Here is an 18,824-nt window from a genome sequence, read left to right as displayed (position 1 = left end):
TGTTTCCTCTGGCTGCATGGTACCACAACATGTCATTGAAATGATTTCTGCATTAGTCTCGGTAAGCAAGAACTGATGTAAAGGAAATAACAATAAAGGTGTGGGTCATGTGCATTAAAGTTCCTTATTTGTAATCATGTATTGTCCATGCCTGGTAATGTCTTGTCTCGGTCAACTCAAAAAGTGGGAAATAGACAGATAGATAGATAGATCAACCATTGAAACACGTTACTCAGAAATAATGTTTTTGTTCAAAGATTATAAGTGGCAAGTTAGGGTTTTTTGCAGAGAGAAACTCTAATAATTTACTATTTTATTACTCTAAAGTTCTGTTTAAGTTCCGTCTTTAGTAGACATAGTAGTCATGTAAATTGCATTTGGCATGCTTTTAATTAGTACAGTAGCTAGTTAAAAAAAGTCATGAAGGCAAGAAAGAAGGCATGCTCTTACCGGAGCAAGACTTTACCTTGGCTGTACATTCCAACTAACAGAATGAGTCCTCCAAAGAAAATATAATACTACATAATATTTATGTAGTTATGCTTTTACAGATCAAAGACCTCAACATATGAATTCTATATGGAAGTAAGTTCTTTCATTTCAGTAGCTATGAACTTTTTCCTCCTGCAAGGCAATGTTCTAAATTCCCAGGGAGATATGATTAAAAAGGATGAAGACAGATTTAAGACTCAATTATAATCTATCCTATTTCTCTAATAATTTTACATTGATTATATATTTACAGAGATTCTTAAGAAAAGAGACATGGAGATAAGCTAATGGAGCCCACATAAAAAAAAGAAGAAGAATTTTCCTTAATGTTTCCTTAAACATTCAGAGATTTAAGGGATTTCCTTGTGGTGGGCACTTTCTAGCATTATATCTGCTTTTTATTATTTAATTTAAAAGATGTGCAGATTATGAAGGAAAAACAGATGTTTTCATAGCTTCTATTTTTGTCTTGACTATGAAATAATGCAAATTCTGGAAGTTTTGCTAAACATAATTTCCCTTATTTCACTATTGTTAAGGCCAGAAAGAACCTTTTGTAACACTTTCCCCCAAATTATTTAATCTCTGTAATCCTCAGTTTACTCTTTTACAAGAAGGGATTAATATAATACTAACATCATAGGGTCAACGTGTGGACAAAAGGAGAAAATACATGTAAAACACCTACCAACAGGGCTGGGCACATTCTAAGTACTTCATAACCATCATGTTATCTTGGCTCATTTCTTATGATTTATGAGTATTTGTGATAGTTTTTGTTATTTCTCCCAGGTACAACAAAAACTTAGAAGAAGCTAAAAGAATTGGGATAAAGAAAGCTATCACAGCCAACATTTCTATCGGTATCGCTTTCCTGTTGATCTATGCATCATACGCCCTGGCATTCTGGTACGGGACCTCCTTGGTCCTCTCCCATGAATATTCTATTGGACAAGTACTCACTGTAAGTGATGTTTTGTTAAGAAGTGAATCTCTCATAAAAACTTCAGTGAAGTTGAGTGGTGTTGGCTTGAATGATGTTGGAGAATAGATTTTGAAGAACTATTAATACAAAGAGTCATGTGCTACTAGATTAAAAGTGGAAAGGCAATTAGATGTATTGAGTAACCAATGTTGTCTTTTTTGCAGATCCCTTGCGCAGTTTTTTCTTGCAGCCTAAATAATGCTAACATTACTAATCTCTGTAGCATGAACTTTCATTTGTTGAGATTATTTCTTTGTGTCAGGCTCAATGCTAAGCATTTTGATTTTATTTTCTGATTTACTCTTCACAGCAACAAATGGCAAAATACACAGTTTAACTATTTTTCAAATTCTTTTGAATGACAGCTAGTCCAACTTGCGAAATTATGGAAGTATTAATTGTTACCCGTCCTTAAAAAATTCTGTTTAGAGGTTCTCTGCCTTACAGACCTTTGTACAAGCACAGAAAGATTGCCATTGATGTTACCCTCTTTTATTTAAAAATGGTGAAATGGTTCATAAACCAAGCTCAATCTGTATCTTGATCTAATAAAGCACATAGTTAGAAGAGTGACCCAGTTCCTTTTTCGTAGGCCAAACACAGGTATATTGTTAGTACCCAGACCATATTTTGTTAAGTCCCTTAAAATACTTCAGGAACCAGATTTGTAATGTGGATATAATAATTGTCTCATCCAAAAGGTGCAAGGCTATTTAGTTAAGAATGGCTTTTACCAAAAGGCTTTTATTAGGATAGTAATGTTGGTGAACCTAGGTTGCAATAAGAAATGTGTTCTACTTAATTGTAATGCTGATAAGCAGTTTAAAATCCTGTGTTCACTGATCCTAGATCTGCCTCACAAACTGGAAGTGTGCAGAATATGAGTAAGAACATGGGATTTGAAATCAGGCTGACTTGGTTCAAATTCCAGCTGTGCCACTTACTAGCTGTGTGGTTTGGGGTAGCCACCTAGACTTCAAGTTTATGCTACCTCTTTTGCCAGATGAAAATGGCAGGAATACTTTGCCATAACTTTGCAGTGTAGTTGTAAGTCCTAACATGAGAAAATGAATATAGAATCACTTAGCAAAACTCCTTCCGGGTAAATTATTGGGTAATATAATATCTGTGTGACTTAGAAAGAAATGAATAGTGATACTAGTTGCCTGTAACCCTGAAGAAAAACATTTTCATTTTGGCAAAATGAAAAATAGAAAACCTGTTTATCAGACCTCAAAGGGAACACAGTCTGTTAGAAGGAAAGAAGACAACCCGATAAAGAATAATGCCCTAGATGTATGCTTTATCATTTACAAAATGTTTTCATATATACTGTTTCATTTGATACAACTCTGAGGTTGCCAGGTAAGGAAAACAGACAGAATCCTGCGTACTTTTGCAAATTTGGACCTTGGTTTTCTAACACTCCTATTGATGTTTGTCTCCCCTCTACCCTGCTGATGATCTAAACCAAACTTCTTAGCCATTAAATAAATATATACTAGAATTATTATTATATTTTGGTCCTGTGGAATTTATATCATTGTTTCACTGAGCAAGTAAGACTAATTCTGCATTATAAATCAAAAAAATATTTAGGGGCGCCTGGGTGACTCAGTCAGTTGAGCATCTGACTTCAGCTCAGGTCATGATCTCACACAATCTCTATACTGACAGCTCAGAGCCTGGAGCCTGCTTTAGACTCTGTGTCTCCCTCTCTCTCTGCCCCTCCCCTGCTCACACCCTGTCTCCTCCCTCCCTCTCTCTCTCTCTCTCAACAATAAATAAATAAATAAATAAATAAATAAATCAAAAGTTAAAAATTTTTTTTAAAGTATTTAAATTGTTAAAATGTTTTTAACACCCAGTATTCGTAAGTTGCCTTGCCATTTCAAAATTTAATTAGCTGAAAAAAATAAAAATAACATTTAATTAGCTATGTTAGAAGGAAGATGTATGGAAAAAAATGTAATAAACACTAAGTAACTTGATGATTTTCCTTCACATTCTTCAGGTTTTCTTTTCTGTATTAATTGGGGCTTTTAGTGTTGGACAGGCATCCCCAAGCATTGAAGCATTTGCAAATGCAAGAGGAGCGGCTTATGAAATCTTCAAGATAATTGATAATGTAAGTTTGGGCTAGCCATTGATACATCTCTCTAAATGTTTTTCTAATTAAAAGTCAGCCTCTTTATCGCTTTATCCAACTCTCCACAAAAGCCTTCTGAAATTTTATTCTGTTTAGAAACCAAGTATTGACAGCTATTCGAAGAACGGACACAAACCAGATAATATTAAGGGAAATCTGGAGTTCAAAAACGTTCACTTCAGTTACCCATCTCGAAAAGAAGTTAAGGTACAATGATAAATGATTCATGAGCGATTCCACCATGTATTGGATGAGGAGTCTCTGATACTTTCTTTTAGTGATTTTAAAGAAATGTATATTTAACCCTAGGTTTGACTTGAACTGTCAATTCATAGTCCCAATATCTGTGTATTGCCCTTAAGTTTATTTCTCATTCATTCTGTTAGATCTTGAAGGGCCTCAACCTGAAGGTTCAGAGTGGGCAGACAGTGGCCCTGGTTGGGAACAGTGGCTGTGGGAAAAGCACGACAGTGCAGCTGATGCAGAGGCTCTATGACCCCACAGATGGCATGGTGAGGTGACTCTTGCTGAACTAGATGCTGCAGCAATCAGCGGTTACCATTGCAGATTTCACATTAAAAATCTTCAGTGCATGGAAATCACACTTACTTTTTATTTCAGGTCAGTATTGATGGACAGGACATTAGGACCATAAATGTGAGATATCTTCGGGAAATCATTGGTGTGGTGAGTCAGGAACCTGTGTTGTTTGCCACTACAATAGCTGAAAACATTTGCTATGGCCGTGAAAATGTCACCATGGAGGAGATTGAGAAAGCTGTCAAGGAAGCCAATGCCTATGACTTTATCATGAAACTCCCTAATGTAAGTCTTCCTTGATCTTTGCCATGCTAGAGATTCAAAGAATAGAATGCTGACTAATGCCTAAGAAGTTAGGAATCTACTAAAAAAATAGATGATCCTTCTAAGAAGAAAGATCAAAATTCCTTCAGATTTTCAAGCTCTAGCACCATCAACTAGTAGTAGGCATATTTGTAAAAAATGGTGTTGGTTATTGCTAAATTTTAAGGAACTGGACTGTATTACCTGTGGGCCTTGGATTGTTTATGGGATTACTTCCCATCTTAAAATGTGACCTGAGATAGCTTGTTCTTTTGCTAACCGCCTTTATCTTCTGTGTTGTAGAAATTTGATACCCTGGTTGGAGAGAGAGGGGCCCAGCTGAGTGGTGGACAGAAACAGAGAATCGCCATTGCTCGGGCCCTGGTTCGCAACCCCAAGATCCTCCTGCTGGATGAGGCCACATCAGCCTTGGACAGTGAAAGTGAAGCAGTGGTTCAGGTGGCCCTGGATAAGGTCTGTGAGCCTCAATTCACACCGACTTGATTCATGAGCATAATACTATTTTTAAAAAGGGACATTTCCAATGACTCCTAAAGTGATCTTTTAAGCTATCAAAATGAAATCTTCAGTCCTATTTAGACCTATTCATTTAATTTCTATTTATCTCCTTTTTAAAGTAGAAATGAACAAATTTTGACTGAATGGTACTTGGGAATTTTTTAAATTAAACAATGAGAAATACAGATTCAAATGAAAATTGGTCTTCATTGCAATCTTGAAAATTTGACTTTAGAGATAACCCAGTTATTTAGACTTTCTGTTTTGTCAACAAGAGGAAAATATAATTTGAAGTTTCACATTTAATTTCCAAGATGTAAATACCTATTGAAGACTACCGGAAATGAGAAACCCCTTGTCCACAGAGAACTGATGATGTTGGAAACTTACGTGGGCCATGAAAATTCCTTGACTGTCAACAGGGTTTGACCTTCCTGCATTCCCTGAGTTCACATGACTTGTTCACAAAATCAGATTTGAGTGTACTGTGCCAGTCTTGTGTGCTTGGTCTCTGGCATGTATTGGTAACCAGGCTAGTTCTGTGAGGACAAGGAATGTGAAGACCTTTTTTTAAGTTTTTATTTAAATTCCAGTTAGTTAACCTACAGTATAATATTAGTTTCAGGTATACAATATAGTGATTTAACACTTCCATACATCTGGTGCTCATCAAAATAGTGCTCTCCTTAATCCCCATCACCCATCCCCCAACAACCTCCCACAACCCTCAGTTTGTTCTCCATAGTTAAGAGTCTGTTTCTTGGTTTGCCTCCCTCTCTTTTGCTCTTTGCTTGTTTGATTTGTTTGTTAAATTCCACATTTGAGTGAAATCACATGGTGTTTGTCTTTCTCTGACTGAATTTCATTTAGCATAATGCTCTTCACCTCCATCCATGTCATTGCAAATGGCAAGATTTCATTCTTTTGTATGGCTGAATAATATGCCATTGTATATATATACCACATCTTCTTTACCTTTTCATCTGTTGATGGATACTTTTTGGCTATTTCCATAATTTGGCTATTATAGCTAATACTACTGTAAACATTGGGGTGCATGTATCCCTTTGAATTAGTATTTGTGTATCCTTTGGGTAAATGCCTAGTAGTGCAATTGCTGGATCATAGGGTAGTTCTATTTTTAATTTTTTGAGGAACCTCCATACTGTTTTCCACAGTGGCTGCACTAGTTTGCATTCCCACCAGCAGTGCTAGAGGATTTCTTTTTCTCAGCATCCTCACCAACACCTGTTGTTTCTTGTGTTGTTGATTTTAGCCATTCTGACAGGTGTGAGGTAATGGCTCACTGTGATTTTGATTTGTATTTCCTTGCTGATAAGTGATATTGAGCATCTTTTCATGTGTCTGTTGGTCATCTGGATGTCTTCTGTGGAAAATGTCTTTTCATGTCTTCTGCCCATGTTTTAATTGGATTATTCATTTTTTTGAGTGTTGAGTTTTATAAATTGTTTATATATTTTGGACACTAACCTTTATCAGATATGCCATTTGCAAATAACTTCTGCCATTCTGTAGGTTGCCTTTTTTGTTTATTGTTCCCTTTGCTATGCAGAAGCTTTTTATTTAAGCTTAAGTCCTGTTAAGTCCTGTTAGTTCATTTTTGCTTTTGTTTCCTTTGGCTGAGGAGACATGTCTAGAAAGAAGTTGCTGTGGCCAGTGTCAAAGAGGTTACTACCTGTTGTTGCTCTAGGAATTTTATGGTTTCAAGTTTCAAATTTAGGTCTTTAATCCATTTTGAATTTATTTTTGTGTTGGTGTAAGAAAGTGGTCGACTTTAATACGTTTGCATGTGGTTATTTATCCAGTTTTCCCAAAACCATTTGTTAAAGAAATTGTCTATTTCCTGTTCGATATTCTTTCCTGCTTTGCTGAAGATTAATTGAGCATATAGTTGTGTGTTCATTTCTGGGTTTTCTCTTCCGTTCCATTTATCTTTGTGTCTGTTTTTGTGCCAGTACCATCCTGTTTTGATCACTACAGCCTTGTAATATAACTTGAAGTCTGGAATTGTGTTGCTTCATGCTTTGCTTTTCTTTTTCAAGGTTGCTCTGCCTATTTGGGGTCTTTTGTGGTTCCCTATACATTTTAGGATTGTTTGTTTTAGCTCTGTGAAAAATGCTGTTGGTGTTTTCATAGGGATTGCATTAAATCTATAGATTGTTTTGAGTAATACAGACATTTTGACACTGTTTGTTCTTTCAATTCATGAGCATGGACTGTTTTTCCATATCCTTGTGTCATATTCAGTTTGTTTTATTGGTGTTTATAAAGTTTCAGGGTACAAGTCTTTCACCTCTTTGGTTAGATTTATTCCTAGGTATCTTACTGGTTTGGGTGCAGTTGTATATGGATGATTCCTTTTCTGATGTTTCATTATTGATATATAGAAATGCAGCAGATTTCTGCATGTTGATTTTGTATCCTGCAACTTTACTGAATTCATGTATCAGTTCTAGCAGTTTTTTGGTAAAGTCTTTTGGGTTATATAGAATATTATGTCGTCTGCAAGTAGTTTTACTTCTTCCTTACCAGTTTGGATGCTGTTTATTTCTTTGTGCTGTCTGATTGCTGTTGCTAGGACTTCCAGTACTATGTTAAATGATAGTGGTGAGAGTAAACATGTCTGTCTTGTTCCTGACCATAGAGAAAAAATTCAGTTTTTTCCCACTGAGGATGATATTAGCTGTGGGTTTTTCTCTTTTTTTAAGTTTATTAATTTTATTTTGAGAGAGACAAAGTGAGAGAGAGAGAGAGAGAGCAAGAGTGCAAGCGGGGGGAGGGACAGCAAGAGAGGAAGGAGAGAGAATCCCAAGCAGTCTCCTCACTCTCAGCACAGAGCCTGATGTGGGACTTCAACTCACAAACTGTGAGATCATGGCCTGAGCTGAAACCAAGAGTCAGATGCTCAACCAGCTGAGCCACCCAGGTGCTCCAGCTGTGGGTTTTTCATATATGGCCTTTATTATGTTGAGGTATATTCCCTCTAAACCTACTTTGTTCAGGGCTTTTTACCATGAATGGATGTTGTACTTTGTCAAATGTTTTTTTTTGAATCTATTGAAATTATCATATGGTTCTTTTCTTTTATTAATGTGGGGTATCGTGTTGATTGATTTGAGAATATTGAACTACCCTGAGTAAATCCCACTTGATTGTGGTGGATGACTTTTTAACGTATTGTTGAATTTGGTTTGCTAGTATTTTATTGAGAATTTTTATATCCATGTTCATCAGGGATATTGACCTGTAGTTCTGTTTTTAGTGGAGTCCTTATCTGGTTTTGGTATCAGGATAATGCTGGCCTCATAGAATGAATTTGGAAGTTTTCCTCCCTTTTCTATTTTTGGAATAGTTTGAAAAGAATGGGTATTAATTCTTCCTTAAATGTTTACTGGAAATCACCTCTGAAGCCACCTGGCCCTGACTTTGTTTGTTGGGAGTTTTTTGATTACTGATTAATTTCTTTGCTGGTTACAGTCTGTTCAAGTCTTCTATTTCTTCCTGTTTCAGTTTTGGTAGTTTATATATTTCTAGGAATTTATCCATTTCTTCCAGGTTGTCCAAATTGTTGACATATAGTTTTTTATAATATTCTCTTATAATTGTATTTCTGTGTTGTCGGTTGTTATTTTTCCTTTCTCATTTGTGATTTTATTTATTTAGGTCCTTGCTCTTTTCTTTTTGATAAGTCTGGCTAGAGGTTTATGAATTTTATTAACTTTTTCAAAGAACCAGCTCTTGATTTCATTGACCTAGTCTGTGGTTTCCTATATCATTTATTTCTGATCTAGTCTTTATTATTTCCTTCCTTCTAAGGCTCTAGGTTTCATTTGTTGTTCTTTTTCTACCTCCTTTAGGTGTCAGAGTAGGTTGTTTATTTGGGATTTTTCTTGCTTTTGAAATAGGCCTGTATTGCTATATACTTCCCTCTTAGAACTGCTTTTGCTGCATCCCAAAGGTTTGGGACTTCTGTGTTTTCATTTTTATTATTTTCCATGTATTTTTAAATTTCTTCTTTGATTTCCTGGTTGACTCATTCATTGTTTGGTAGCGTGTTGTTGAGCCTCCATGTATTTGTGGTCTTTTCAGATTTTTTCTTATGATTGACTTTATTTCATAGTGTTGTGGTCAGAAAAGGTGCATGGTATGATTTCAATGTTTCTGTGTTTGTTGAGGTTTTTTTTTCTTGTTGTTGGCTAATATGTGAACTATTCTGGAGAATGTTCCATGTGCACTTGAAAAGAATATGTATTCTGCTGTTTTAAGATGAAATGTTCTGAATATATCTGTTAAATCTATCTAGTCCAGTGTGTCATTCAAAGCCATTGTTTCCTTGTTTATTTTCAGTTTAGATGATCTGTCCATTGATGTAAGTGGGTGTTAAAGTCCCTTACTATTATTATGTTATTTCAGTTAGTTCCTTTATGTTTGTTATTAATTGTTTTATATATTTGGGTGCTTACATGTTGGGTGCGTAAGGATTTGTAATTGTTATATCTTCTTGTTGGATTGTCCCCTTTATGATTATATAATACCCGTCTTTGCCTCTTTTTACAGTCTTTGTTTTAAAGTCTGGTTTATCCACTCTGGAAAACAGTGTGGAGGTTACTCAGAAAATTAAAAATAGACCTACCCTATGACCCAGCAATAGCACTGCTAGGAATTTACCCAAGGGATACAGGAGTACTGATGCATAGGGGCACTTGTACCCCAATGTTTATAGCAGCACTCTCAACAATAGCCAAATTATGGAAAGAGCCTAAATGTCCATCAACTGATGTATGGATAAAGAAATTGTGGTTTATATACACAATGGAGTACTACGTGGCAATGAGAAAGAATGAAATATGGCCCTTTGTAGCAACATGGATGGAACTGGAGAGTGTTATGCTAAGTGAAATAAGCCATACAGAGAAAGACAGATACCGTATGTTTTCCCTCTTATGTGGATCCTGAGAAACTTAGCAGAAACCCATGGGGGAGGGGAAGGAAAAAAAAAAAAAGGAGGTTAGAGTGAGAGAGAGCCAAAGCATAAGAGACTCTTAAAAATTGAAAACAAACTGAGGGTTGATGGGGGGTGGGAGGGTGGGAGGGTGGGTGATGGGTATTGAGGAGGGCACCTTTTGGGATGAGCACTGGGTGTTGTATGGAAACCAGTTTGACAATAAACTTCATATATTGAAAAAATAAATAAAGTCTGGTTTATCCAATATAAGTATTGCTACTCTGGCTTTCTTTTGATATCCATTTATGTGATAAATGTTTCTCCACCTCCTCACTTTCAATCTGTAGGTGTCTTTGGTTCTAAAATGAGTCTCTTGTAGGCAGCATATAGATGGATCTTATTTTTTTTATTCATTCTGACACCCTGAGTCTTTTGATTGGAGTGTTTAATCCATTAACATTCAGAGTAATTATTGATAGAGATGTATTTAATGCCATTTTATTACTTGTTTTGTCATTGTTTCTAGAGGTTTTCTCTGATCCTTTTTTGTCTTTGTCACTTTTGGTCTCTTTGTTGCACTCAAAGAGTACCCTTTAATATTTCTTGCAGGGCTTTTTTAGTGGTCACAAACTCCTTTAGTTTTTGTTTGTCTGGGAAACTCTATCTCTCCTTTTGTTCTGAATGGTAGCCTTGCAGAATAGAGTTTTCTTGGCTGCAGATTTGTCCCTTTCAGTGCTTAAATATATCCTGGCACTCCTTTTTGACTTCCCAAGTTTCTGTTGAGAGATCTCCAGCTAGTCTTATGGGTTTTCCCTTGTAAGTTAACACTTTTTTTCTTGCTGCCTTTAAGATTTTTTTTTATCACTGTATTTTGCAAATTTAATTACAGTGTGTCTTGGTGTTGGCCTGCTTTTGTTGATTTTAATAGGAATTCTTTTTGTCTTTTGGATTTGGATGTCTGGTGTTGTTGTTGTTGTTGTTGTTGTTGTTGTTGTTAGATTAGGGAATTTTTCTGCTATTATTTCTTGAAATAATTTTTCTGCCCCCTTTTCTCTTCCTCTCCTGGGACTCCTATAATAGGAATGTTACTATGTCTGATGGAGTCACTGAGTTCCCAAAGTCTGTTCTCATATTCCACAATTCCTTCTCTTTTGTTCAGCTTTATTATTTTTCATTATTTTGTTTTCTGGGTCACTAGTTCATTCCTTTGATTCTTCCAGCCTGCTGTTCATTGCATCAAACCTGTTTCCAATCTCTGTGGTAGGGATCTCCCTGAAATCTTCTTTTCTCAAGTCCCCAGTGAAGATCCTTATGATTGTTGCTTTAAATTCTCCATCAGGCATGTTACTTATATCTGTTTTGCTTAGTTCTCTGGCCATGGCTTTATCTTGTTCTTTCATTTGGGATAAATTCCTCTGTCTTAGTATGTTCTAAGTGTCTGCCTTCTTCTCTGTGTTAGAAAGGCCATTTATGTCTCCTGCTTCTGAAAATGATGACCTTATAAAGAAGTAGTCATGTAGTATCCAGGGCCTGGTGCTTCAGGGAGTGTCTCTGGTTTGTGCTCTGTGTGCTCTGCTATTGTGTTTTGGCTGCTCTATCCTTCAGGCCAGGCATCTGCAGAGGCTCTCCTTGTCTGCTGTGGGCAGTGTTTGATCCTTGGCCTGAATGTGGTTTTAACTAGGTATGCTCTGGTCTGCTTGTGAAGTGAGACTTCATACCAACTCCCCAGAACTGAGGCCCTGCAGAACTCTCTGATTGGGAGACGTAGAGTGGGCAGGAGTTGGTGCTGGTCTTCTCGGGGAGGACCCCGCCACTCTGAGAGTAACGCAAGCCTGACTTAGAATGGCAGTCCCGCCAAAGCATGGTGAGGGGGAGCTTGGTTTCAAGGCTGCAAGTTAGGCAGCCTTTGTCTGAGCTGAGCTGTTTCCCTCAGGTAGCTCTCTGTTTATGCTGAGGGGCCGGGGAGGGAAGTGGCACCAGCCAGACAGCTCCTTTGTTCCCAGAGACACGTCTCGAGGAATGCTGCCTGACAGGGAAGTACTTCAAGAATAGTGGATAATCTCCCCACAGTTTACCCCAGATGTTTTTTCAGATTGCTCTTTCCATACTGTCTGCCTCCAGGGTTTTTGCCTGCCTTCTTTCTAGGAGCAGCACAGTGACCTCTTGGCTCTATCCCAGCCAAGCCTGCTGACCTTTAAAACACCAGGCTTTAGAGACATGGTGTGGGCAAGGGCTTGTCCTGGTCTTCTGGGGAAGGGGTCCACAGCACTGGGAATGAGACACGCTTGACCGAAAAGGACAGTTCTGCCAGAGCACAGGGGTGTGGAGCTTGGTGTAAGCGAGTCAGGCAGCCTGTGCTGGTGCTGCGGTGCTTCCTGCAGGTGACTCTGTGTTTATGCGAAATGGCGCCTGCCAGCTCCCTTGTCCCCAAGGGGCAATTCCATGAACTCTGCCTCTTGCTCTGAGAACAGCAAACAGTATCCCCCAGTGTGCCCCAAGCATTTTTCAGGTAGCTGTTTACACACTATCTGTCCTCAGGTTGTTTGCCTGCCTTCTCTCCAGGAGCAGCACAGTGCCCTCCTGGCTCTGTCCCAGGCAAGCCTACTGACCTTTAAAACTCCAGGCTTTAAGGGGCACCTGGGTGGCTCAGTTGGTTAAGTGCCAGACTTCAGCTCAGGTCATGATCTCAAGGTTTGTGGGTTTGTGGGTTTGTGGTTTGTGGTTTGTGCCCCACGTCGGGCTCTGTGCTGACAGCTCAGAGCCTGGAGCCTGCTTCTGATTCTGTGTCTCCCTCTCTCTCTGACCCTCCCCCGTTCACATTCTGTCTCTCTCTCAAAAATAAATACACGTTAAAAAAAAAAAAAGAATGGGGAACTCTTTAAAAAAAAAAGAAAAACATTTGCATAGTTCTTCAGTTTTTCCATAATGCTTCTACCTAGGAGTGAGTACCATTTATTAAGCACTTACAGTGCATATATCATAATGCTTTGTGTACATTGTATTATTTGGTCATCACAACTACTCTAAGAAGTGAGTACTAATATTATCTCCATTTTATATGTGAACAAATCGAACTCACATAAGTTAAAAGAGTTGAATAAAATCCTAGAATTTATAATTGGCAGAACTAAGGTTTGAATTCAGATCAGTGTGACACTGGAGACTGACTGCTGCTGCCTCACACTCCTTGTCCATCTGAAGCATCCAGAGATCCTGGGAGATGGGATGCCGTGGATCCCCAGACTGATGCTATCTAGCCTGCACCAGTAATGCACATTGACCTGTGTCTGCTCTGACTGGCCAGTACCTGGACCGTAGCATTTTTTACTTTGTATAAACCCCATATTACTATTGTAAACTGAGGCTGATAGAGGTTAAGTAAAATATTTAGAAGCTTACATAACATTACTAGGTGATTATCATATTTGTGTTAATAATAAAACATTTTTAAATCATTATCAATTGACTATGCATTTACTGAAGCAAGAGTACCTTATATAGTTTAGATGGCTTTACAGTGTCCAAGTAAATCTAAATTGAATGAATTTTTGCATGTAATTGTTCATTTATTCAAAAACCTAACCTTTCTCTTTAGGCCAGAAAAGGCCGGACCACCATAGTGGTAGCTCATCGTTTGTCTACAATTCGTAATGCTGATGTCATCGCCGGTTTTGATGATGGAGTCATTGTGGAGAAAGGAAATCATGATGAACTCATGAAAGAGGAAGGCATTTACTTCAAACTTGTCACAATGCAGGTATAATCCAACTATAGAATTTTCCTGAACTGTCTCAGGTATAAGCTGATTTTGTGTGTTTAGTACTATAAATAAACATTACTTGATTTTGTTAATAAGTGAGAAAAATAACTGGGGAATTCAGACCAGATTTTTTCCCCATTTAAAAGGAGGGAAAATAAAGAAGGATAATTAGAGAAAATTAAACATTTAAAAACGTTGAAAGGTAATCTATCCACCATAGTAGGCATTAGCCACATGTAATTACTGACATGTCAGTGGTAGTTATTCTGAAATGAAGTGTTTTAGGGAGAAAATGCATACCATATTCCAAGGACGTGGTACCAAAGAAGAATGCAAAATATCACAGTAAGTTTTTACATTGATTGCATGTTGAAATGCCAGTATCTTGCATATATTAGGTTTAAACCAAATACATAGTACAAACTGATTTCCCTCTTATATTTTTTAATGTGGCCACTGAGAAAATTTTATTTTATTTATTTTTCATTTTAAAAAGTTTTTTTTAACATTTATTCATTTTTGAGAGACAGAGAGAGACAGAGTGTGTTGGTGAGGGGCATAGAGAGGGAGACACAGAATCTGAAGCAGGCTCCAGATTCTGAGCTCTCAGCACAGAGCCCGACATGGGGCTGGAACCCATGAACCATGAGATGATGGCCTGAGCCAAAGTTTGACGCTTACCTGACTGAACGACACAGACTCCTCAGCTACTCAGAAAATTTTAAATCACAAGTATGGGTCACAGAATGGCTTGGATCATATTCTCATTGATAGCACTGGTCCAAAGCAAATAGGATTGAGGCCCAAACAACCACAAAAAGGACATCACAACGTAAGATATAGGGAAAGGATGTCATGTTATTTCAGCATATTCAGTGGCAATCCTTCTTCAGTGGTTTTAATTTTCAAATATATCACACATTCACACATGCACAGAAACCTTCAGCAACTTAACTTTATCCTTTCCTATAATGATGTAAATTACCACTTTCCTTGATAGCTGATGGTTGGCAATTAACTTTCATTATTTTTTCCCAGCCTAACCCACTTGTGCGTATTTCTTGTTTACTTTAGACAAGAGGAAATGAAATTGAATTAGAAAATGCAGTTTATGAATCCATAAGTGAAATTGATGCCTTGGAAATGTCTCCAAAAGATTCAGGATCCAGTTTAATTAGAAGAAGATCAACCCGCAAGAGTATACATGCATCACAAGGCCAAGATAGAAAGCTTGGTACAAAAGAGAACTTGGTATGGAGGAGGATGTAGTTATGTCTTCAACCCTCTCTCTGCGGCTTTCGTAGTTTCGTGGGCTAGCAGTGGGGTGGTAGGGGTCAAAACAAGAAAGGGTTATCCAGATTCCTCCTGTCGTGTCTCCCAAAACCTTCCACAGACCAAATCTCAACACTTTAGATTCAGGTTAGAATGTATGAATGAGAATTTATAGGCCAAGAATTTTACAATTAGAATTTATAATGTTAAAGAGATTCTAAGGGGTCTTCAAATATGGATATCTCTATTCTTTTATCCCTACTTGTAAATCCTCTTGTCCTGTTCCAAGTGTGATTTTCCAGATGTCAGGTTGAATGTTTGTGGAGACAGCATTTATTTCTTAAAATATAAAGGAGTAATATAACAATATTTTTTAAAAAGTTAAATAGCCACTAATTCATAAGAAAACAGGAATAAAAAAATCTTCATTTAAAAATCTGTGCATACTGAAGAACTGTGCATCATTAAATCAATTGAGAATCAGTCTTTTTATAACTAGCCTGTTGTCATATTTTGTTTCCCAGGATGAACATGTACCTCCAGTTTCCTTCTGGAGGATTCTGAAGCTCAATATAACTGAATGGCCTTATTTTGTGGTTGGTATATTCTGTGCTATTATAAATGGAGGCCTGCAACCAGCATTTTCAGTAATATTTTCAAGGATTATAGGGGTAAGTGTTTATGTCCATTTTTTTGGATTGACTTGTGAGGCCTGACTAAAGAATGAGCTGTTTATATTTGTAAGTGTACACACAAGCCACAAAAAAATGAGGACCTTCATATGAAACTCTGCAACTTGAAGATGTAAGAATGCAAATCTGATTTGTGATAGAAAGACTACTTTTTCAGGCTTTCCTTCATCCTTGCGGTTGGTTGCTGTCTTAGGGCCCAGATTGCTGAAATAGTCACAAAACCGACTAGATGACTCTGTCTTGCCTGCCGTCACTGGGCTCTGAGTAGATGTCATGAAAAGTCCTGTCACCAGTGTGCTTGTCAGACTGGCTTGAGACAGAGCCATTCTGGGACAGACGCATTTGTCAGGACACAAGCAGGAATGCCACCTCTGTGAGGTGTCCATCCCACTTGTAAAGATGAAAACAAAAAGCAACAGCTTCTGAAAGGTTGACATATTTTGACTGTACCTGCTTTTAAGGAAGGCATTTTCAACAATAATGCTATAACCCAGGCAGGGTGCTCTCTGTTTAATGGTAGATGTTCATATATCAAGCTGAGGATACCCTTGCCACCATACCTGCTGAAAACATTGCAGAGAAAGAAGTTGATCCCTACATGAAGGATGCGAAACTCTAACTTGTGATTATACTAAAAACTACGTAAATATTCAGCTCTCTACCCATGCTTGGCTAACTTATTTCTGGTTGATACTCATATGTATAATGTATTCATTCAAGAAATATTTTTTTCGGTGACTGCTCTGAGCCATATACTATTCTAGGTGGTGAAAAATACCAAGAAGGAGTTAGTGTCTGATTGCATAGAGCATATGTTCTAGGACAAGGGTTAGCAGACTTTTTCTTTAAAGGGTAAGATAGTAAACAGTTTAGATTTTGAGGTCCAGATGGTCTCTGTTGCAATACTTAGCTCTACTGTTGTAGTGCAGAGGCACCCATATACAACGCAGAAACAAACATGGCAGTATCCCATTAAGGCTTTATATAGACATTTGGCTGGTGGTCCACAGGGAGCTGATCCCTGTTCTAACATTTGTTGTACAGTCAGGGAGGTAGACAGTTTGCATCATCAGAAAAAAAAATGGAAATAAGAATGGGTTTGGCTGTGTGTAACAAAAACTCAGCCTAAGAACTTTATATTTCTCTCATTCCTCATGTAACAGTAAGGCTAGAAGTAAATGATCCAGGGCTAGCACATTGGTTAGGCAACCAGTTATCTGCCTGGTTGAAGGTTTGTAACACAGAATTTAAGGCTGTGGGCTCTGAGTTAGATTGTTCATGTTTATCTCTTGGGTCATCACTTGCTGGCTGTGTTAACTCAAACAGGTTAATTAGCCTCTCTGAGCTTCAGTTACCGTTTATAAAGTGGTGATGATAATAAACCTTAGGAGGTGATAGGATAAAAGGAACAATATACATGAATTTGTGTAGAAGAATATCTGAATATCTGTCACGGAATAAGGGCGTGCTGATTGTTTGCTTTTTTTTTTTTTTTTATGGTTGCAATAACTAATCATCAAAAATTGATCTCCTCTAAAAGGCTGTTACTACTTTACAGAGTGTAAAGTTGAATAGGTTGGATTAGGAGTGTAGCTCTGTTACAAGACAGTTTTGGCCCACTGTGAAGGGAGTTGTTTCTTTCCTGGGAAGTGGTGACTGTGTTCTCTAAGCCCAACACATCCTATGAGCCTTCTTACCATCTCTGGAAAGATCTCCATGTGTGGTGCTGGGTCAGCTGGCTGTCCAGCCGGCCATCCTCCAAAAAAGCCTACCTCAAGGAGGCTCCTTTCATGCTGAAGGCCTGGGCTCTCTCTAGTTTACCAAAACAGCATTGGCAGGTTTGTCTCCAGTTTGAAATGTTCAAGTTGTAAAACAAACTTCCATTGAGTGTGGTTTCCCATCAAAAGAAGAAGACAGTATTTATTCTCATTTCTACTTTACATAGTAGGTGTGGCTCTTGGGCCACTCAATTACTCCAAGAGGGGTGTGCCCAGAAAAAGTAGTGGATCCATTTAGGAACGACAGACACATTCTCAGCCCCTAAGGAAGGAAGAGTACACACACCTTTAGGTTTGGCATTAGGGAAACCAGCCCTGACTTCTGTTTTACCAAAGCTATCTTGACCCCCAAATACTGTGCTTGACAGGACATGAGTCAGACCCAGAATGACTTCCTTAGGCCTTGAACTGAAACCTTTCAATATTTTCTTAACAGGTTTTTACCAGAGTTGAGGATCCTGAAACAAAACGACAGAATAGTAACATATTTTCATTATTGTTTCTAGTCCTTGGAATTATTTCTTTCATTACATTTTTCCTTCAGGTAAATATCTACATTTTCACTTGATTCATTTTGGGGAATGCATTATTATTCAACTGGGGAAATTTCTAAACATCTGTGTGATTTTTTCTTATAAACTGGACTGTTAGCAACCAAGTTTCTTTGACATATTCATTTATTATTTTTTTAAGTTTTATTTTTATTTATTTTGAGAGAGAGAGAGAGAGAAAGAGAGAGAGACAGAGAGCGAGCCCCCAAGTGGGGGAGGGACAGAGAAAGGGAGAGACATTATATTCATTTATTATTTTTTTAAGTTTTATTTTTATTTATTTTGAGAGAGAGAGAGAGAGAGCGAGCGAGCCCCCAAGTGAGGGAGGGACAGAGAAAGGGAGAGACAATCCCAGGCAGGCTCTGCATTGTCAGTGCAGAGCCTGATAAAGGCCTCGAACTCACAAGCCATGAGATCATGACTGGAGCTGAAGTCAGACGCTTCATGGACTGAGCCACTGAAGCTCAGTCCCTTCTTTGACATAATTAAAACAAAGATCTTTTGCTTTCACTTTGCTTGGTTACCTTTTCCTCCCCAGCATGACTTCCTCTAACTGAAATATTAATGAAATCAGAGGGAAGCGGGTATTTGATCTAATACAATGATTGAAAATGAAAGCTAGGTACTCAAAAATGGAATTCAGGGAATCCCTGGGCATAAGTTTGGATAGAAAAACTGCCAGTCACTTTAAGTACTCAAAATGCTTTGGTATGTTCTGAAAACAACAAAAAGCAAAAAAACACGTTAAGTAAGTCACACTATTTTAAAAATGTTTGAAGAGTTTATCATTCAACTTTTGCTAAAGGAGAAAGAACCT

The 18,824-nt window shown here is 37.8% G+C and overlaps 1 protein-coding gene across 2 annotated transcripts in view; it reads left to right on the top strand.

Annotated features, from left to right (window-relative positions):
• ABCB1 (ATP binding cassette subfamily B member 1) overlaps positions 1 to 18,824 on the top strand; it is a 112,954-nt gene that overhangs the window by 53,720 nt on the left and 40,410 nt on the right. The window contains exons 9-18 of one of the 2 annotated variants that reach the window (XM_049641376.1): positions 1,285 to 1,456; positions 3,492 to 3,605; positions 3,723 to 3,833; positions 4,013 to 4,138; positions 4,248 to 4,451; positions 4,773 to 4,943; positions 13,550 to 13,711; positions 14,789 to 14,965; positions 15,511 to 15,657; positions 17,893 to 18,000. In XM_049641376.1, coding sequence (XP_049497333.1) covers positions 1,285 to 1,456; positions 3,492 to 3,605; positions 3,723 to 3,833; positions 4,013 to 4,138; positions 4,248 to 4,451; positions 4,773 to 4,943; positions 13,550 to 13,711; positions 14,789 to 14,965; positions 15,511 to 15,657; positions 17,893 to 18,000 — 1,492 coding nt within the window. Of the gene's footprint in view, positions 1 to 1,284; positions 1,457 to 3,491; positions 3,606 to 3,722; positions 3,834 to 4,012; positions 4,144 to 4,247; positions 4,452 to 4,772; positions 4,944 to 13,549; positions 13,712 to 14,788; positions 14,966 to 15,510; positions 15,658 to 17,892; positions 18,001 to 18,824 lie in introns of both variants that reach the window. The other variant, XM_049641377.1, reaches the window with a different exon arrangement.

Source organism: Panthera uncia, chromosome A2 (genome assembly GCF_023721935.1).
Source record: "Panthera uncia isolate 11264 chromosome A2, Puncia_PCG_1.0, whole genome shotgun sequence".
Classification (NCBI taxonomy): domain Eukaryota; kingdom Metazoa; phylum Chordata; class Mammalia; order Carnivora; family Felidae; genus Panthera; species Panthera uncia.
The sequence above is the reverse complement of the archived record's forward strand: the minus strand, read 5'-3'. Positions and strand labels throughout refer to the sequence as shown.